Genomic DNA, 21,393 nt, shown 5'->3' with positions numbered 1-21,393 from the left:
GCCGCACAGGGGGGCCGCCACGCATGCGTGCCGCGCAGGGGCACCGCCGCGCATGCGCACCGCCTGCTTATGACCGGGGTCGCCGTATAAAAAGGTTGAGAACCACTGATTTAAAGTTACCTCATGTGGCATATGCGCTGTATATATAATGCCATATTTGTTTTCTGAGGTTTTCGCGGGTGTTTGTATGTAGGTCTTTGGTTGTTCGGGTTTTCTCCTGCGTAATATTGTCTCTATAAGGTTCCCTGCTGTTTTCTTTACCTCAGGTTACCTCAGCAATATAATAGAGATTACCTGAAACGAAGGCCTGAGGAGGGGAGGAAGAATAATTGAATTCTTTGGTGAAGTAAAATTGGCCCGAAAATTGACCCAGGTGCTCAGAATTAAAAAAACCGGAGGGCAACTAGGGGTGAGGCAGGAACCATTTGGACAAAGGAGTTTTTATTGTAGGTTACCTCTTTATTAGTCAGTTTCTGAGGCTGGGCCAAAATCTAAAAAGGTGCCATCTTGAGTTTTTTTAACCGCCGAGAGGTTTACCTGCCAGTTTTTATCTCAGCAATATAATAGTGAGAGATTACTTCAAACGGAGGCCCAAGAAGGGCAGTCAGAATAATATTCAACTCTTTCGTGAGTTAAAGTTTTCCCGAAAATTGACCTAGGCGCCCAGGAGCGCGGAAGAAGCAAAGAGTCTGAATAATAATGTTCAAATTATTACTTTTATTAGTCTGTTTCCCAGGCTGGGCTGAGATGAGGAAAGCCAAAATGGCAACTTGCCAGCCACCATCTTGATTTTTTTGACCGCCGAGAGGGATAGAAGATTCTCGCGTAGCCTTCATTGGGGGAAGGTGGGCATAAAAGGATCCCGGCGCCGGGGACCGCGAGAGGCCCCTTATTCGCGTGTTGGCGCTTTCCGAAGACTTGGGAGGCGGAGCGAGAAGACGTTGAATGACTGACGGAGGAATTCTGGGAGTTGAAGTCCCAGAAAGCGGTTGTGTGTGTGGGGGGGGGTTGGAGGCGGAAGGCAGCGCGCGGGCGTCGGCGGAGGGGTGGGACTTAAAGGCTGCTCCGCTCCGTCTTCCCCGTCGGCAGCGGGGTAGCCGCGCGCGCCCTCTTGTGGCCGGAGTTGGGAGCGGGAGCGCGCAACGGCGGCGGCGATGGCGGCTCCGGGATTGGCGGTAGCGGAGGAGGTTTCCACGGAGCGGCTGGCGGAGGTGGAGGCCCTGCTGGCGCAGCGGGTATCGGAGCCGGTGCGGGCGCGCTGGCGCTGGGAGATCAACCTGGGCCAGCCCAACCTGCAGCGGTTCCGGGCGCAGCTGAGCGAGGCCCGGCGGGGCAGGGAGACCCTGCTGGCCCGGGACGCGGCGCTCTCGGAGGCGGAGCAGCAACGGCTCCAGGGCTTCCTAAGGCTGGAGATGGCGTTGCTCCGCTGGTTCCAGGCGCGCGGCGAGCGCGAGGCGGCCCGGCGGGCCCGGCGGAGGAAGCCCGGCGGCGGTGCGGGGAGAGCGGCCGCGTCTGCCGCGGGCGGCGAGGGATCTGCTGCGGCGCCGCCGGCCCGGGCGAAGGAGGAGGAGAAAGCGCCGAGCGAAGACAAAGAGCCATTGGGCCCGCCGCCGATGCCTTCCGAGCCAGCAGCCGCAGCCAGGACTACTTCGGTGGGGAAGGTGGCAGCTCTGCGGGAGGCGCTACTGAGCGTGGTGACCGAGCTGGAGGCGGCCGAGGGCCGGGGGCGGCCGATATGGGCGGCGCGGAAGCTGGAGACGGCCCTGGCGGCGTTCCTGGACGACCGGCTGTGGGAGAGCCTTCGGGAGCTGGGCTTGGCGGTGCGGAAGGAAGGGCGCGCTCGGGTCCGGCAGCTGCTAGCCCTGCGGGAGGTGCTGGAGGAGGAAGGTTGGGCCGAGAGCGCGGAGGCGCTGCGGAGGGAGCTGGAGGAGTTGAGGACTGGCCTGCAGGAGGTGCCGCTGGAGGAGCTGCAGCCGCTGCTGGAGAAGGCAGAGGCACTGCTGCGGAAGACTGACTGCTGGGAGGTGGCCTGCCTGGAGAAGGGCCTGTGGGCTGGACCGCTGGAGGAGGCCGAGGCGGCCCGGAGAGAAGCTGAAGCCCTGCGCCAGACCCTCCGGCAGGTCCCCTTGGGGCAGGGTGAGGCAGCCCTGCGGAGGGTTGGGCAGGAGGCACCGGTGAAGGAGGCGCATCTCCTGTGGGAGAAGGCAGCGGCCCTGGAGACGCAGGCCCTGGCCTTCTGGTCGGACACACTGAAGCAGGCGGAGGAGATGCTGGACCAGGTGGATGCCCTGAGGAGCGCTCTGCAGAACTCCTCTCTAAAGGAGGCCCTCTGGGAGAAGGTGGAGGAGCTGCGGGATGCCTTGCGGGAAACCACCAGGGAGAAGGTGGGCCTCCTGCCCTTGGACCTGTGGGGCAAGAGCCCGCGGGAGATGTGCAGCCGCCTCCACAAGCTCTGCCGGGATTGGCTGCAGCCGGAGAAGAAGACCAAGGCTCAGATGCTGGACCTGGTGATCCTGGAGCAGCTGCTGGCCGTGCTGCCTACAGAGATGGCCAGCTGGGTGCAGGAGTGTGGAGCAGAGACCAGCGCCCAGGCAGTGGCCCTGGCTGAAGGCTTTCTGCTGAGCCAGGCGGAGAAGAAACATCAGGAAGAGTTGCAGGTGAGGGGACATCCTCTGAAGCTATGCATTAATCGAGAGTATCTTTGAATTGAGCATTTTCTCCATTTTTTCCCCCCAGAATATGTATTTGGGGCACTTGCTCCATTGTTCCATCTTCATCAAGAGTCAACGGTTCTGCAAAGTTGAGAGATTTTAGCTGAAACCTTATTTCTCTTTTCGATCCTCCTGGTATTTCAGGTGCAAAAGCCATTTCTGGAGGCCATCCCCAGACATCCTAAAGGGAGGAAGGATCTGCCAGATGCCTCTCAAGAGCTGCCTTTCAGGGACATCCCCCAAGAAGATCCAAGTTGGGACACTTCAGGAGGTAAAGGGAGCCCTTCCAAGGGACCTGACAGTCTCAAGAAATGTCTTGTTGGTCTCGTGGTGTCTGAGTCCTTCACGTAATATTTTAAAAGTCTAGCACTATGTAGGTCCCATGCAGAAAATTAAATTATGCCCATGTTGTTTTTAGGATTGTCACCTTTTCCTGGTGGAACTGAAAGAGTGGCTGAACCTCCAGTTCAGGTAGGAGAGAAACATTTAAGGGATCATTTGGACTCCTCTTTCCCTCTGGGATTCAACAGCGTTACTGCTCTTTAAGCAGCCTGAAATGGAACGTGGCAGAATTGGTTAGGAGATCTCTTTCAAGTCATGCTCTTGTCAACTGGCACAGGGATCCAAGAGTAGTACATCACCCTGGAGGGTGGCTGGAGGATTTTCCCTCCATCTTTTTAAATTCTTTAATCTTGTCTTTTTTGTATAGATTGCATAGTTTGTTATCTGTAAACTACCCAGATTCACTTTAATACTAAAGATATATAATTTGGGTTAATAAATAAATCATACCAGACAAAAAAAATCAGAAAACAATATTCTAATCCAGAAACTATAAAAGAGAAAACCAACCCTCTCCGCCATCTAACACTGGCAGGGCAAGCTACTATATAAAAACAGAGAGAAAACCTCAGACTCACTTGTGTTGATGATGTTGTCTAGTCAGGTAATAAAATGTCTGCTAGCAAACCACCAAGCTCAGCTCAACACTGAGCTACATATATTCTTTTCTCTTAGATGATAATTTGTACGAAATCTTGGGGGAATTTGTTGAACAAAGGGTATGAGTTGTAAAGCCTTCCTGGACTACTAATGGAGAAAAGTTTTTTTTCTTTCCCTTTTCCAGGGTCTTGTATCCTTTGAGGAGGTGGCTGTGTGTTTCTCCAAGGAAGAGTGGATTCAGTTGGATCCCCGTCAAAAAGCCCTCCATGGGGAAGTCATGAGGGAGAACTTGAGGAATGTAGCCTCTCTAGGTAAGGGCACAGGCATGTAGAAAAGGCATTTTGTGGTCACATGAAACCAGCTCTTTGGCATAAACCCAACCACACTTTATATGTGGGAGAGGGAGAAGATCCATTCTACAAAAATTCTCCTCTGCTGGTTCCAAGACACCTTACACTGAAGCACAGAGTGGTTGAGGGACAGTGCTGAAGGCAGAAATGGGCCTATAAAGGGGTATGGGGACCACAGTGTCCTTTGTTGACTAATTCAAATTAATCCTTGTGATTGGACAGAGCAAGCTGGATATAGCAAATTATATGCCTAGTGAAGTCAGATGTAACTATGACGTTATAGGGCTGGATTATATAGTGTTTTTAATAGATCAAAGGGATACTTTCTTCCTAGGGCATTACTATTTTCTGCTGTGCAGAGCTCTACTTGCCTCTCAGGATCTTTTCTTGGTTGATAAAACATTCCTTGGTCTTTTTGGTGTTTTATGGCTGAGTTGAAAGTTTTAGTTTTCCTAGGAAAGTGGTTTTTTTGTAATGAAAGTAAAATCCAATTTGACACCCCCATAGTGACCAGTACTTTGTTTGTCTTGTAAACATGCATTGAGTTAGGGTTTTAGGGTTTTTTTTCTATTTGAAACCAAGAACTTGAATGTGTGGGAAAATGTATGTAGTGCAGAATAAAGAGAAAATCATGGATAGCAAGAGGCAAATATTATATTAATCCACTGTGCAGTATTGGTCTAGAACAGCGGCTCCCAACCTTTTCTGTACCCTGCACCCCTCGAATGCTTCTGATATATTCTCGCACCCCTTACAAAAGTTCGAAATAACGGCAATGAATTATGCATATATACTATAATTTTGAAAACCCAAGTTTTTGTACACCCTGGAATATCGTCTTGCACCCCCAGGAGGTGCGAACACCCCTGGTTGGGAACCGCTGGTCTAGAATGAATGGCTTTTAAAATTGTTTTTACTATCCATAAAATATAAATTTATATCCCATGCAATTTTATACAATATTATAACACTGTCAGGAATCTGCATCAGGTCACTCAATTTGATAAGCTTTAAGTCAGATTGTTTCATGTTGGTCAGAATAGCCTATAAAAATACTACAGAGGTTTTTGCAGTATTTGGGGGGGTTGAGATCCTCAATCATGTCATATGTTTTGGTGATTTATTTCCTTCTTTTAGTTTAAACACACTTATTTTCTTTTTCTCTGAAGATGCTGTTGGGCAAGAGAATGTGGGCTATAGGCAAATACTAGAAGCTCTCAGACGCAAAGAAAGAAGAGACCAAACTGAACTAAAAAATCATGAGAGAAACCAGTCAAAGGATGGGAGCAGAAAGTATTCCATTTTTCAGTGCAATGAAATTCAAGATGAAGCAGCCCCGCACATCCCTAAAGGAAAAAGGACAAAGTGTTTTGGGAAAAGTGTGAAAACATTTGGAGAAAATTTAGATTTAAAGGAACATGATCAAAGCCACGCTAAAGAAGAGGAGGATCAGGACAGGGAAGATGAAAAAAGTTACAGTTGGACTTTCATTCTTTCATTGCGTGATAGAATCAACATGGGGGAGAAACCCTACAAATGTAGAGAGTGTGGGAAGAACTTCAGGAGCAGCAGCCAGGTTACTTCCCATAGGAGGATCCATACGGGAGAGAAACCCTATAAATGCCTGGAGTGTGGGAAAAGCTTCAGCTGGAGCAATGACCTGACTTGCCATAAAAGGATGCACACGGGGGAAAAACTTTATAAGTGCTCTGAGTGTGGGAGGAGCTTCAGGAGGAACAGTCAGCTTGCTTATCATAAAAGACTCCATGCGGGAGAAAAACCGTACAAATGCATGGAGTGTGGAAAGAACTTCCTGTGGAGCTATCAGCTTACTTCCCACAAAATGATCCACACAGGGGAGAAACCCTATAAATGCCCTGAGTGTGGGAAGAGCTTCAGGAGGAGCAGTGAACTGACTTCCCACAGAAGGATCCACACCGGGGAGAAGCCTTATAAATGCATGGAGTGTGGGAGGGGTTTCAGAGGAAGCAGTGAACTGACCTCCCACAGGAGGGTCCATACGGGAGAAAAACCGTATAAATGCATAGAATGTGGGAGAACTTTCAGGAGGAACAGCCAGCTTGCTTATCATAAAAGACTCCACTCGGGAGAGAAACTGTACAAATGTATGGAATGTGGGAAGGACTTCTTCTGGAGCTATCAGCTTGCTTCGCATAAAATGATCCACACAGGAGAGAAGCCATATAAATGCATAGAGTGTGGGAAGAGCTTCAGAGGCAGTCGTGAGCTTTCTTGCCATAAAAGGATCCACACATTGCAAGAATTGCACAAATGTTTGGAATGTGGAAAGGCCTTTGGGAGCAGCAGTGAGCTCACTTCTCATAGAAAAATCCACCCAAGGGAGAGACCATACATATGTATGGAGTGTGGAAAAAGCTTCTCTTGGAGTTCTCAGCTTACTTCCCACAAAAGGACTCACTCGGATGAGAATCCATATAAATGCGTAGATTGTGGGAAGAGTTTCGGGGAAAGTAGTGAACTTACTTCCCATAAAAAGATCCACTTGGGCGAGAGACCGTATAAATGTATGAAATGTGGAAAGAGCTTCAGAAGGAACAGCCAGCTTTCCTGCCATAAGAGAATCCACACGGGGGAAAAACCATTCAAGTGTGCGGAATGCGGAAAAAGCTTCCGTCAAAGCAGCCACCTCATTTCCCATAAAAACATCCATACAGGAGAGAAATCTTATCAATGCATGGAATGTGGGAAGGCCTTCAAGAGGAGCAGCGAACTCGCTTCCCATAAAAGGATCCACATGGGGAAAGAAGCCATATGAATGAATGGATTTTCAGCAAGAGCAGCACCCTTGCTTCATATGAAGGATTCAGACAGAAGAAAAACTGTATAAACGTGTGAACTCCAGGGAGAGTCCCAGTGAAGCAGGCAGCTTCTCTAGACTAGACTTGCCTGGTTCTTTTATGCATACCTTGTCTTGGTACGAACTCCTTGCTGCCTTAAGCCCGATTTTTGCCAAGACCTGAAACCAACAGCCACAAGAAAGAATTAGTTTACTGGGGGAAGATTTCTAACAATAGGGGGTAGGTAGTTTTACATAAGTTGAATGGGCTTTTGTCATACTAATGTGCCAACACTGTTGCACCAAAAAGAATACTGTGCTTTAGTTTATGCTTTATGATGTTCACAGTCTCAGATGTTTTGACACCAGCATATAGAATTCAAGTAATCCTCAATTTATGACCACAATTGGGATCAGAATTTCCATTGCCAAGCAAGGAAGTTGTTAAATGAGTTGTGCTCAATTTTACAACATTTTTTTGCCACAGTTGTTAAGCTAGTCACTGCAGTTGTTGAGTGAAATGTGGTTTTTAAGTGAATCCGGCTTACCCCATTGACTTTGCTTGTGGAAGGTGGTGAACTCATGATCCTGGGATACTGTAGCTATCATGAATACATGCTGGTTGCCAAGTGATTATAAGTTAAGGACTATCTGGGAAACAAGCAGGGTGAACTTAATATTCTAATACAGAAGGGCAGATAAGCTTGTCACTGGCATCACTAAAACTTCTGTTAAGAGTGGGCAAAAGTAAAATCAAAGAAATGGAACTGATTGTAATTCTCAATAAACCATCTGGGAGGCAGAATATATGAGCAAGGACTTTTGGTGTCAGGTGACCAAACGTTACCAGAAGCACATCATAGTAATTACAATTTCAGCTACTCTGACAAGGAATTCTAATTCTGTTCAGAATCAGAAGATTCCTCCTCTCTTGTTGACGACTTCAGAGAAGGGATAAGGGGATCTGCTCTCAACCTAATACTTTCCAATAGGGAGACAGCTAGAAGTGAAGACGGATGGGTCCCGGAAGAAAGCGACTATATTATGCTTGAATTCTTGATATTAAGGGAAGGAGGAACAGAAAAGAACCAGAGTTTTCGTGCTGGACTTCAGAAGAGTGGATCAGATCCAGGGTCATGAACAAGAGAAGGATAGGAAATTCTGTAGAAGAATATGTTGAAGGCATAACAACAGAAGGAGATATGGTAGACTTTCAAAGATGCTCTATCATTCTATAAATGCTAGAAGGAAAAAAGGGGGAGAGAAATCCATGTTCAAACAGAAGGAGTGGGGTGGTTCCTGTACATAAAGGTGTGTGCTCTGGAGCAAGGAATCTGGAAAGTATCTCCTTTAAGGGGAACAAAGGATACAGGGTGGAAGAACAATTCTTAGGCAAGAAATCCATTATAAATTATTTTTTCTTATAACTTGTAAATGAGCAATCACCAAGTAAGCAAATGTTGGAAGGAATTACATTGGGGTGCTGTGGATGATGCTTGCGATAGGTCAGCAAGAACTGGCAAAAAGAATGAAGACCCAAAAATAGCCTTAAATTCCAGTTGTATTGCTTAGATTTCAGGGATGGCTATTCTGTGCTGCCTCTGTAAGATCAGGAGGAAGCCTCTGTCTGCATCATCCAGTGACAATCCAAAACCACGAGAAGAGGGACACTATATTGCCAGAGGAATGAATGGATGAAGATGGGTGACCTTTTGTAGCAGGCCCAATATGGGCACTTTGTCTCCTTAGAATATAAATAGCCTCTCTCTAGTAGTCTCTAACAAGGGCCTGCCACAAAAAAGAGGAAGTCAACCTATTTTCCAAAGCACCTGAAGGCAAGACAAGAAGCAACAAATAGAAACTTATCAAGAGAGAGCTAACCTAGAAATAAGAAATTTCCTGACAGAACTATCAGTGGAACGGCTTGCCTCAGAGGTTGTGGGTGCTCCATGACTGGAGGTTTTTAACAAGCAATTGAAATGATACAAGTCTCCTGCTCGGGCAAGGAGTTGGACTAGAAGACCAATTTCATACATTCCCCTTGGAAGACAACGTTCAGGCACCTGGAGATTGGACAACAGGGAAGGTACCAATTGCAGAAAAAAAACCCCAGACTTCCAGAAAAAAAGAAGGCAAGTGTTGGTGATAGGCGACTCATTGCTCAGAGGAATCGAACCAACAATTTATAGAATGAACCATCAAACTAGAGTGATTAGGGTGTTTTCCAGGAGCAATTATCAAAGTTGAGAGTAATGGGCTTATTAAAATAATTAGATCCACAAATTATTATTCCTTTCTCCTCTTTCATGTGGGGATGAATGATACAACAAAGTCCCTGGAAACAATATCAAGAGATTATGAGCAACTAGGCATGAAAACCAAAGAGATGGGGGCACAGGTGGTGTTCTCTTCCATACTCCCAATGAAAAGTAGGCATCCAATGAGAGAATGCAAAACCTTAGAAGTAAACCCCAGGCTTAGGGTATGGTGCTGTCAAAAGAACTTTGGATTCTTGGACCATGGTCAACAATACCTACATGAGGAGCTTCTGGCCAGAGATGAACTACATTTCACAGGAAAGGTCATCTTTGGAAACCAACTGCTTGCTTTATCCGAAGGGCTTCAAAATAAAACTGAAGGGGGAAGAAGTTTTAGAAGCAAATTCCAAACTCAAATCTCAGGGCAATCAATCAAATGGAAAGAAAGAAGGGAAACTCAGACACAAAATGTAGGGTTAGTCAAAAAGGACTCAGAAGCCTATATACCAATGCTCAAAGTCTGATCAGGGTGAATTTGATATCTTAGTATATGAGAGCAATTGTAACATTATTGCCATTACCGAAACTTAGTGTAATAAAGCCCATGACTGGAATGTACAGCTAGAGACATTCAAACTGTTCAAAATAAACAGATCTAACAAAAGAGGGAGTGGAGTTGCACTATATCTAAAAATTCACTTTGGCTCTATAGAAATGCAACAAAACAAGGATGAAAACCTTGAATGCATTTGGATTAATATAAAAGGAAAAAAGAATTGCCATTGCCATAGATCAGTGGTGGTGAACGTATGGCAAGGGTGCCAGAGGCAGCACTCGGAGCTCTCTCTGTGGGCACACATGCCATTGCCCCAACCTTGCCTCTGCCCGTGACCCCCTCACCAGCAGCTTCCCTGGAGGAGAGTTACCCCTGAGCGTGGCCCATGTGGAGCAGCACAGCGAAGGATATGGCAGCCAGGCAGCGTAGACAAGACTGCCCTCATGCCCCAACGTGCACAGTTGATGCTGCGGGACATAGGCAGAGGACATGGCGGCCGTGGCACTGCTGGGCTACCTGGGCGATCTGCGGCAGGCCCTGGAGGCGGTGAGTGGCTCTTCAGGCAGGCAGGGTGGGGCAGGGGGTGGAGCAGGGGCGGGGCCAGTTTTTGGACACTCAGTCTCTAAAAGGTTCACCATCACTGCCATAGGTGTATATGTTACAGGCCACACAAACATAGGAAATAGATGGACTTTTTGCTAGTCAGTTAACTAAGGTATATAGGAAGCCCACCACAATAGTAATGGGGGATTTTAACCACCCTGACATCAAGTGGAAGACAAACTCTGCACCTAGTGAAAGATCAAACAGATTCCTGACATTTCTAGCAGACAAACTTTGTCTCTCCAAAAGCAGAGAACTAGAGTCAATAATACTGGTTTAATTCTCACTAATGGATATGAAATAATAGAGGGGGTTGAAGTTACAGGAACTCTGGTGGAGAGTGACCATGCAATATAATGAATTTCAAGGCAAGAATTCTTCCTTAAAGAACATTTTATTCAAGAAACAAAGTATCGGCACTACATAGTTGAGCCCAAAGCTAAATTCCCTTCCCCCCCATACAAAGTAACAAATTGCAATTCCCATCTCCAATAAGCAAGTCATAAATCACATTCTCCAATTTGCCTGAAATGCAGGCTTTCTCCCCAGCTCCTCAGCCCGTCAAAACGTTATCAGTTCGAGTTCCCAATGAGGAGCGTTATTATGGCTAGCTGAGCTCAAGCATTCACCCCAACCCACCTTCTACACCTGATTTCTAAAGAGAAGAAAAGCATGTTAAAAACAAAGCAGAAATGGCCCAGGAAGGATCCCTGCAGATTTTCTTCCTCTCTTCCTGGTTCAGCTGAGGGTTTTCCTTCGGACTGGAGTGTGTGCGTGCGTGCGTCTGGGTGCATCGGGTATCTGGGTGTCTAGGTGACCCTCCCAAGTCCTGGCTGGCTGTGGGGCTGCCCCTCCCCTCTTGTCATCTAATGCTGGGGGCTTCCTCCTTCCATACTGAGCGGGGGGGGGGGGAGCCCAGAAAGACCCCTCAAGCTCTGGCTCCACTTTTCCCTTCCGGAGTCTCGGCAGCTCCAGCCTGGGCTCCCTTTGAGAGGGAGGGCATCTAGTCCACCCCTCCAAGTGCACAAAGAAAGGAAGACTGGGTGAGAATTGTGCGGTGGGGGGGGCGCAAAGGGAAATCCACATTCCCCCTCCGGAGCTGGCATGGAACAGGCCCCCCCCCCCCGCAAGACTGAAAGGATTCCCCTTCCACTTTCTCCGCTTGTCTCTGCTTGGAACTACCTCCCCAATCGGGTGAAATCAAAGGAGACTCTGCCCGGAGATTGATGACGCTGCAGAAGGGAGAATTCCGAGTGGTCCGTCTGCTTCTTCCGGGCCCTCCTAATTCCGAAGTTCGAGGAAAACGCCTCCTCCCTCAATCCAGACCCCCCCGATTCCGCCTCTGGGGCTGGGAGCCTCCGCGTCTCTGTCTCTCGTCTCTCTGGTGGCACTTGTGGGGCGGCATCCATGGATTCCGCTGGGCCCCCCCGATGCTGCTGCTGGTGGTTGGGGCGCTGACCTGGATCCCCGAAAGCCAAAGGGGGGGAGGAGACCCCAGGTAAGGAGGGGGCTGGGCGGGGGGAGGAGGAGGTTTGGGGAGGGGCCTGGGAAGCACCCCCGATATTTGTGGGGGGAGAGGGAGGAGAAAGCTGTTATTATTATTCCCATTTGGGGCGTCTCCCCTGGGCGCTGAAATCAAATGTGGAGAAACGCCAGGAGACTCCCGACCACTTTAATTCAAAGCCTTCGGGCCAAATCCTTCCTTAGAGACTGATCCATTTGCTCCCTTTTTTTCGCTCCTTTTACTGCCTAGGAAAAATTGTCTCCTTCTGTTTCCCATAAGACCCCCCTAACTCTGTTTTACATTGTTGTTTTTTTTTAATCCCATGTGCTTCCCATTCTTTGCGCCGGTTTGAAAATATGCTTTTTAAAATGGGAATTAACTACTTTAAAGGGCCCTCCCCCCATATTTCCTTCCAGTTTGGGGGGAAAAGTGGCCCCACCGGGATCCAACGTTCCCTGCAGACAGGCCGAGTGCTGGACCAGCTGAACTTCTGCCTGTCTTTTTCTGCCCTGGAAAAATGGAAGGGTTCCCTCACTAAGCTCCTCCCCTCCCTCATTTTCCTCCCCCCCTCCCGACCCCCACTAAGGGGGAATCCCGCTGGGACCGACGGTTCCCCATCTATCCTTCAGGGGGCGTCTTCGGTAGCCTCTCGCGGCAGGTTTCCTTCCCCTCTGACAAGCCTGTGTCCCTCCTCTAGGAGAGTCTGGGAACCATGGGTCCTGGAGTCCCTCCTGACCCTCTTCTTCATCCTCCTCGTCCTCCTCCCCGCAGTCCCTTTCCTGTACCAGGGGACGTGCGAGTGCCGCTTCCTCTCCTCTCCCGGAGCTGGCATCAAACACCTCCCTAAAATGCAGCTCCCCCACCCAGACTGAAGGGATTCCCCCCCCCCCAACTTTCTCCGGTTCTATCTCGGCTTCGCACTATCTCCTCTTGTGGATGAACTCAAGACAGACTCTGCCCGGAGACCGATGATGATGAAGAAGGGAGAATTCCCATTGGTCCTTCCGCTTTTCTGAGCCCTCCCAATTCCAAAGTCCGAGGAAACCGCTTCCTCCCCCCAAGCCAGACCCACCGATTCCGCCTCTGGGGCTGGGAGTCTCTGCGTCTCTCTCCCCGCTCTTTGGGGGCGCTGGTGGGGCGGCATCCATGGGCTCCGTTGGGGTCCCTCTTTTGTTGCTGATGGGGGCGCTGGCTCGGATCTCCGGAAGCGAAGGGGGGAAGGAGACGCCCGGTAAGGAGGGGGCTCGTAGGGGGGAGGAGAGGGGCTGGGAGGGGCCGTCAGTGCTCCTGGGGAGGGGACTGGGGAGGGGGACCTCGCGGACTCCGAATTAGCGCCTGAGCCCCGAAGTTTCTTGTACTGAAAGAGGAAGGAGACGGAAAGCGAAAGCGAAAGAGGGAAACTGAGGCGTTTTCAGAGCTGAATCCACAAAGGCCAGCAAATGTATAAGAAAAAGAGGGTTTTTTTTTTTTGGCAAAAGTGTTTTTGCAACCTCAGTTTTTCTTCTGAATCTCAATATTTTTAAGGATAGGGAAGAGTTGAGCTTCGACTCCTTCTTGGGGGAGACTCTGAATTTGGGGAGGAAACCCAGAACCCCCCACCCTATAATTCCCCCATTGCTGAATCAGGACCTGGAGGGGAGGGGTGAACTGAGAAGGATATGGGGGGGGGGTCTGAATTGCTCCCCTAAATTGGCTCCCGAAAACTTTCCCTTTAGTGAAGGGGGCTGGAGCCCCTCCATTTGAGAGGGTCTTGGGGGCTGCAGGGGGGTCTATTTGGGCGGGGGAGTGGAAAGATGCCTTGAAAATCACCCAAAGGCTGCTAGTAGGGCTGAAGATGTGAGAAGGAAATTTTAAGGTACTCAGGGAAGGTGGGGGTTGAAGGGCTGGGAGAGCCCAGGAGCATGGGTGTGGGTGTCCTGATTGTGTCCCCTCCCCAACCCACCCCCAACGGAAGAGGGAGAGGGAAGCGTGGATCTTACTGTCCCTCCAGCCCAGAGATTCCTAGGGGGTCTCATCCCTCCCCCCATATTTCCTGTCACTTTGGGGGAGCAAAGAGGCCCCACCGGGATGCCACGTTCCCTACAGAGCTAGGCCGAGTGCTGGACCAGATGAACCTCTGCCTGACTTTTTCCACCCTCAGGAGGAGGAGGGGTTCCCTCACTAAGCTCCTCCCCTCCCTCATTTTCCTCCCCCCTCCAGACACATCACTAAGTGAAGGGGATCCCGCTGGGACCGACGGTTCCCCATCCCTCCTCCAGGGGGCGCCTTCTGGCATCCTCTTGCTGCAGGTTTCTCTCCCCCCCTCTGACAAGTCTGTATCCCTCCTCAAGGAGAGGCTGGGAACCATGGGCCCTGGAGTCCCTCCTGACGCTCCTCTTTCTCCTCCTCCTCCTCCTCCCTGCAGCCCATTTCCTGTACCAGACAAAGCATGAGTGCCATTTCCTCAACGGGACGCGGCGGGTGCGGTTCCTGGACAGGTACTTCTATGACCGGGAGGAGTACCTCCGCTTCGACAGCGCCCGCGGGGAGTTTGAGGCCGTCACGGCGTTGGGGAAGGTGGATGCGGAGACTTTCAACAGGGATAAGCACAAGCTGCAGTTCCGGAAGGCCCAAGTGGATCGCTTCTGCCGGAGCAACTACGAGGTTGCCCAGAGCAATTCTGTGGTTGGCCGGAGAGGTGAGTGGGGGAGGGGGAGTTCCATGGGGGGAAATGCAGGGACCCCCCTTTTTATTTCATTTATTAGGACTCTCCCGGATAAAGATTTGCCCTTATTATTCTGTGCTCTCCGATCTACGAAATTTATTCATTGGTATTTATTGAGATTTATTGATACTCCTAATCCCTTCACCTCCCTCAAAGCGGGGATCTGAATGGAGTAGTAGGATATAACATTACCCCTAAATAAAAGTGTATAAAAAATAAGGTTAAAAATTAAATTGCTGTTAAAAAGTTTGAAATTCTACAAGGATGACAATGAAACATGCAAAAGGGAACAAACATTAATACTGAATTTCAGGCATTCATTCAGCCTCGGATTGTTTAGTTCCAGATTCCTGGCAAATTGCCTACATTTCTTGTTCTAGTTTTGTTTGTTCATATTAAAAAAACTTATTTATTTCTATCAACTGATAAGATTTCATTGTGCAAAACAAGTGTTTCATCTGCAGTTGTTGCCATTTGTTGTTGCCAGGCTCTCCAAAAATAATAGGCTACCAAAGAATTAAATAAGATCTTTCTTCCACGAGAGAAAAACCGCCAGATCCCAAGAGAAAAAGGCATTTTACCAGGTGAAGCTGGGCATCTGCTCCTTCTGCTCCTTCTGAAAATTATGGAATATTTAAGGGGAACCGATACAGATTTTGTTCTCCGCATATTCAGTCTGGAATTTATTTTTACTCCTAAATTCTTCCCTGCAAACCTAGGAGGATAATTAACTGTTCATAAAAAAATCCTGACCGGATCCCAGGATTCAATTACAAATAACCAAACCTTTAAAAATTGCACGTTCTTAAACTTTATATAATCAGCTGTTCATCAGAGAATCCCTGAACGGAGAGAAACATTGCTAGCAAAAGTTCTCTGATCTGGAGTGGATCTAAGAAGGACCCTCTTGGGGGGGCTCACTCAGCCCGCCCCCCATTAATCCACCCAAGAGTTGTGCCATTTGCTGAAGGAGAAGATCAAGAGGGATCCCTTCCAAGGCTCTTCTGTGATCTTGGGATCTGCCTGATCTCCTCAGCCACCAGCTGACCCCACCTTTCCTTTCCCCAAAATCCCCCCCCCAGATCCTTTCCGCCCTCCCTGTCCGGAATGGGGCAACTCACCGCAGGACAATTCAACAATTTTATTTAATTATTTAAAATAATTTTTTTTTTAAAATTTTGTCCTTCACATTTAATTTCTTTCCTCCCTTGGCCTCCTTCCTTTCCTGATTCTCTTTCTCCATTTCTTCCATATTGTGTAACTTTTGTGCTGCGTTGAGTTGGCTGAGTTGTCCTAGACCCCTCCCTGCCCCCCCACCCAGGCAGGAGGGTGGGACCCCTCCCCACCTCCCTCCCCAGGGGAAATGGGGCTGGGAGGGAGGCCGGAAGCTGCAGGGAGAGGTTGGGGGGGGGAACCTGGGCAGAAAAAACCAAAGGTTCAAGTACAGATTTGGCGAAATCTGGCTCAAAATCAGGGGGTCCTCATGGGGAGCCTCACACTGGAGGTAGTTGTTGAATTCAGAGGCAATCCCCCTCCCCCCTCACACCTCCTGTTCCTCCCCATCTTTTAACTATAATTTTATCTTAACTGAAAATTCCACTTTTATTGCTATATAAATATTTATCTGTTAGGATTTTAATGTTTTAATGCTGTAAGCCAGGGCTTTTCAACCTTTTCACCGACTGTACCACTTTTAGGATATATGGCAATATTTGAGTACCACCTAGCAAGGTGTCAAACACTTGATGACCCAAAAAACAAAAACAAAACTGTTTAAAGTTGCAATTCCACTGAAATGACTTATGATCATTTTTCACACTTATGGTCACACAAGCAAAGTCATTGGCAGGGCTGCTGGTGGCCAAGTGCTAAGGCGGGACGTCCTTCCCTCCTTCCCTCCCTCCTTCCCTCCCTCCCTCTTTCTCATTCTCATCTCCTTCTGAAGGAAGAATTTGACCCCTCCCATTTCCCTTCTTCCATAGATTCATTGAACAAGGAAAAGCCTCCAGAGACAGAAAAGACAAGCCATTGAGGGAACTAGCTTAAAAAGGTACATTCCCCTTTAACAATTAGCTACTGGCTAGAAAGGAAAGTTAAGGAGCCCAGTGGGCACTTAAGGAAGAAAAAAAATGTAAGTATGGCTGCTGGCTAAGGCAGCCTTCCCAAATGGCTCCATTCGTAAGTAAAGGAATGCTACAGGCAAAATCCATTCAGGAGAAAAATACTTCAAAATCCCTTGCAGCACAGCTAACAATAGCAGAGCAATAGAAGCGAACAGGAGACATCAGCCATCAGCCAAATAGAAATTGCCAAACATTCCTTAAGAACAGAAAGCCTCCATTGCACAAATCCCAGAACTTCAGAGTCACAAAAGCACATAAGAATCCTTCCACTCTCCATCTCCCTCCTTGCTTCACCTCCAGCCGGTGCTGCCTTTCTTTATTGCTGCCTTTCTTCATTCCTCATGGAGGGCAACCCCTCCTCCCTACGTTCCTTGCCTCTTCTTTGCTGCCAGCACAGGTGGCTGCCACAGAAGTTGTAGATCCACTTGTGGCTGGCCTGCTTGATCTCCTCTCCTCTCCCCCCACCCTCCTTCTTCTTCTTTCCATTCCATGCAGCTATAGCTGACTTCTCCTCCTCCCAAGGCTGCTTCTTTTTCTCTCTCTCCTTCTCCTGGCCCAAACTGCCTCCTTTTATAGCTCTCCTGTCTCCGGCACCTCCTCCTCCTTTTTCATGGGGGAGGGGGGTGAGCCGGAAGTGAGCCTGGGGCCTTTGCTTCGCCCCAGCCACTCTGCAGCTCTAGAGGACTCTCACAGTAAGTCCTTCCCTGCGCTGGCTTGCTCCCTCCCCCACTACACTTGGTTGGGCAGGGCAGCATACCATTTGCCGTGTTCATGTACCACAGGTGGTAGACGTACCACCGGTTGAAAAGCCCTGCTGTCAGCTGCCTAGAGTCATTTTATCATGAGATGATGGCAAACACATTTAATAAATAAATAAATGTTCCGGTATTCTACCTATTTTTTTAAAAATGTGCTTTTCTTTTGAATGGGATCCCTGCAATTCTCCCAAACATGCTGTGTGTGTCTTCCCCGTCTTCTGGGTCTCTTTCCGTCTCCCCCAAATCTGGCAGGAAATTCCTTCCGTTCCGGGGTGTTTCCAGTATTTATTCCTGTTGGACTTGTGCAATTTGATGATGGAAACTGATCCCAACCAGGAACGATTTATGTTTTTCCACCTTTCAGGATCCCATTTAATTTCTTGCTGCAATTTGCTTTGGAAATGACTTAAAACAAATACTATTTTCAGGACTGAAAAGGACTCTTGGCCTGAACTAACTAACTTGGTTTCCTGTTCTGGCCCCTCCTGTGTCTCCCCCCCATGTCCCTTCTCCCCCTTCCCCTCCAGCCAAGCCCACCATCTCCATCTCCCCCACCAAGCTGGATCCCACTTCCCCCAACACCATCCTCCTCTGCACCGCGAGGGGCTTCTACCCCATGGAGATCGAGGTCCGGTGGCTGAAGAATGGGCAACCGGAGGAGGGCGTGGCCTTCGGGGAGGAGCTCCAGAATGGAGACTGGACCTACCAGCTCCAGGTGATGCTGGAGACCCAGCCCCAGCGGGGGGATGTCTATGCCTGCCAGGTGGAGCATGCCAGCCTGGAGACCCCCATCACCATCCAGTGGGGTGAGCCCCTCCCCTCCCTCCCCTCCTGGTCTGGGGAGTCCATCCTGCCCTGAGAAGACCCTCCCTGTGGGGGAAGCTGGGATTGATCCCCCTTGGGTGGGGAAGCTGGCCCTGATCCTTCTGCTCAGGGGAGGCTCCTTCTCCTTCCACAGAGCCCCGTTCCTCCAACTCGGCCAAGAGCAAACTCTGGACGGGGATCGTGGCAGCCGTGATCGGGGTGATCTTCTTTGCCATGGGGCTCTCCCTCCATCTGAAGAGCATGAATGGTGAGTCTGGGGGGCTGGATGAGAGATTGTGGGTAGGGGACCATTCGGGGGAGGCCTCTCAGCAAGCTTAGCAGATGGCAAGGAGGCCCCCTTGGAAATTTGCTTGGGAAATTCTGTTCTTTGAGGGTCTACTGTATAAGTGAGTATCATGCAACCTATTATGGGCTGTCGATGGGGAAGGGGACCCCCTGAGTCCTCCAGCCCAGGAAGGGTTCTGATTGGCTCTTTTTCTCCTTTCAGCAACTCCCATCCAGCCTCCTGCAGGTAAGTTTTTCCCTAACTTATAGATGTTTCTTTAACATTCGTTAATTGTTCCTTTTTAAAAAAATGAAATGTGCCTCAACAAAACCTCCTTGCTGTGGATAACACAAATTTTTGAAATTTTGGGCAGCTTTTCATTACAGAGACCTGAAAATGCAGTGCAATCAAAAACAAACACACACACAAACACTAAAATATGGCCGATGTTTCCAAGTTTTGGAAAATTGCAAAAGGGAAGGGAACTCTCCTTGTGACATTTCACACAATTTCTGGCAAAGCAACACTTGGCTTTTCTGCCACCCCTCATCCTGGCATCATCTTCTTTGTTAATATGAAATGTCTGGGGGGGGGGGAAGTCTCCTTTCTTGATTAACTCCCCAATTAAGTCAATTGGGAAAAATTCCATAAGCCTCTGGAGATGAATTGCTGGTCCTTTGCATCCTTTTCCACTTTGAAAAAGGGGGGGGGAACACTCCCTCATTTTGTTCCTACCTATCAACCACCCCCACGCAATTTGGGCCTGTTGGGAGGGGGTGGCTGAAAGAGAGGAATAATAAGTTATTTACACTGAAGGTTTCACTTTATTTGCTATCTTTCTTCCCCATCTCTTTTTTTCTACAGCACTCATGAATTAATCCTGCTGTTCTTCCTGATTCCTGATGGGAAAGGATTTTTTTTTTCAGTAACTGATGAATATCTGGTTTTTTTGCAACCTCTGAAAAATGGAGGGTCAAGATTTTAGATTGGGGGGAGGAAGAGAATGGCAGCCTGGAGCTTCTGCTGAGACCCCTCTGGCTTTCCTTTGAAGACCTCTCTTTCTTGCGAGGGAGGGGTGGAGACCATCTAGACCAGTGGTTCTCAACCTTCCTAATGCCGTGACCCTTTAATACAGTTCCTCATGTTGTGGTGACCCCCAACCATAAAATTATTTTCGTTCTATTTCATAACTGTAATTTTGCTACTGTTATGAATCGTAATGTAAATAGCTGATATGCAGGGTGTATTTTCATTGTTACAAATTGAACATAATTAAAGTGATTATAGTGATTATAATTATAAAGATTATATATTAATAATGATTAATCACAAAAACAATATAGCAATGCTTGCTGGAGAAGCTTACTCTTCCTTGCTCAAAAATGTTGGGAGCGAGGGAAGGGGAAGGAAGGAAGGAAGATTGAAGGTGAAAGGAAGGAGTTGAAGAAGGAAGAAGATTGAAGGGGAAAGGAAGGAGAAAGAGATTGAAGGGGAAGCGATGGAGATGGAAGGAAGGAAGGAAGATTGAAGGGGAAAGGAAGGAGATGGAGAAGGAAGGAGATTGAAGGGGGAAGGTGCTGCCAAGGACGCACAAGCAGCTCCGCACAATTGCCTGGGGAGGGGGGAGGCTCTCTGGTGGAGAGCCAAGTGGCAGCACATCCGGGGCCTCGGAAGCTGTGTGGAGGATCCGCGTGCCTTGGAGCCACCGGCTGCCCTCTCACACCTGCCAACCTGGAGCCCCCCATTCTCATCCCGGCACCTCTTGCCCTCTCCCAGTTGCTCCCCCGGGACCTGCCCGCCCCTCCAGCCTTCTGAATGCCATCGCAGCAGCAGTGTCGCGGGAGCCCATTTCCATGCCACGCAGCCCATCGCACGCGAGAGGGCGCGGCCGGAGTGCCAGCTCCCACTCGGAAGGCGCTGCTTCTCCCTTCCCTTCCCGGCACGGCCGGCTGGCCTCCGACGCACATGCGGACATCACCGCTGCCTCGCCCTCTTCCCCGCCCCCTGGCCGCTTCTGAGGCCCGGAGCCTGGCGAGCTGGGAAGGAGCCACTCCTGCCTGGCAGCCCCATGGCCGCGCTGGGCGCCAGAGGGCTGAGGTGGCCTCTGACGGCAAAACAGGCTGGCCAGGTGACGCGGGGGAGGCTCCCGCACGGTGCGGAGTGCGGCCGGGGGTGGAGTGCGGCCGGGCAACCAGGAGGTGTGGAGACTGGCTCAGCGCTGCAGTTCAGCTCAGCCGGCAGCGGCAGCAGCAGTGGAGCGGCCCAGCGGCAGCGCCAGCAGCGGCCCAGACCCAGCACGGCTCGGACTGGCCGCTGAGCCAGCCCAGGACGGCGTCGGGGGCGCACGCGATGGCGCTGCGGCAGCAGGAGCAGGTGCTGTCGGAGGAGAAGGGCGCCCTGGAGGCAGAGGAGGAGGAGGAGGGCAGCGGAGGAGAGTGGCGGCAGCGGCCGGATAGAGGAGCGGTGTCTCGGTTTCTAAAGACCATTGGAAATATGTGTTTTCCGATGGTCTTAGGCAACCCCTGTGAAAGCGTCATTCGACCCCCAAAAGGGTCGCGACCCACAGGTTGAGAACCGCTGCTCTAGATATTCATGGAATGATAAACACAATTGTTTAATATTGTGTTAAATGATCTTGATCTCCAAAAAAGAAACTCTTCTTCTGCCAAATCTTGCAGACATTAGTATCTTTGTTTCTCAGCCTCCACTGTACATTTTAATCTATTAAAAAAGACTATTCTCCTTAAATCCCATTTAAAAGTTCTTCAAAAATAACTTGAACTTTCAGTGTACTTTGAAGGTGTAAGTTTTCTATGTTATTGCTGGAAATGGTATAGAACAGTGATGGCGAACCTTTTAGAGACCGAGTGCCCAAACTGCAACCCAAAACCCACATACATCGTCGGGTGCTGGGTGGGTGTGGCCATTGGGTGAGTGTGGCCCATTGGATGAGTGTGGCCCACTGGGTGGGTGTGG

At 49.4% G+C, this 21,393-nt stretch overlaps 2 protein-coding genes across 4 annotated transcripts; both read left to right on the top strand.

Annotated features, from left to right (window-relative positions):
- Positions 1-1,049: 1,049 nt before the first annotated feature.
- On the top strand, positions 1,050-7,324 carry LOC120310228 (zinc finger protein 93-like). Its single transcript, XM_039348419.1, has 5 exons — positions 1,050-2,657; positions 2,856-2,982; positions 3,130-3,182; positions 3,838-3,964; positions 5,173-7,324. The coding sequence occupies exons 1-5, from the start codon at positions 1,155-1,157 to the stop codon at positions 6,798-6,800; spliced, it is 3,438 nt and encodes a 1,145-aa protein (XP_039204353.1). The 5' UTR covers positions 1,050-1,154; the 3' UTR covers positions 6,801-7,324.
- Positions 7,325-11,825: 4,501 nt separating this feature from the next.
- Positions 11,826-19,619, top strand: LOC120310227 (H-2 class II histocompatibility antigen, E-S beta chain-like). 3 transcript variants are annotated; one of them, XM_039348418.1, is made up of 6 exons: positions 11,826-12,973; positions 14,147-14,419; positions 17,887-18,042; positions 18,286-18,399; positions 18,640-18,663; positions 19,282-19,619. In XM_039348418.1, the coding sequence occupies exons 1-6, from the start codon at positions 12,889-12,891 to the stop codon at positions 19,293-19,295; spliced, it is 666 nt and encodes a 221-aa protein (XP_039204352.1). In that variant the 5' UTR covers positions 11,826-12,888; the 3' UTR covers positions 19,296-19,619. The 3 variants fall into 3 exon arrangements, with proteins under 3 accessions (XP_039204352.1, XP_039204350.1, XP_039204351.1); XM_039348416.1 differs by having other exon boundaries at positions 11,831-12,973; positions 17,887-18,133; XM_039348417.1 differs by having other exon boundaries at positions 12,639-12,973; positions 17,855-18,133.
- Positions 19,620-21,393: the final 1,774 nt, after the last annotated feature.

The sequence above is a fragment of the Crotalus tigris genome, unplaced genomic scaffold (genome assembly GCF_016545835.1).
Source record: "Crotalus tigris isolate CLP2741 ecotype Arizona unplaced genomic scaffold, ASM1654583v1 scf7180000018154.1287802725:315790, whole genome shotgun sequence".
Classification (NCBI taxonomy): Eukaryota; Metazoa; Chordata; class Lepidosauria; order Squamata; family Viperidae; genus Crotalus; species Crotalus tigris.
Note: the sequence above shows the minus strand (reverse complement) of the source record. Positions and strands in the feature narration are given on the sequence as shown.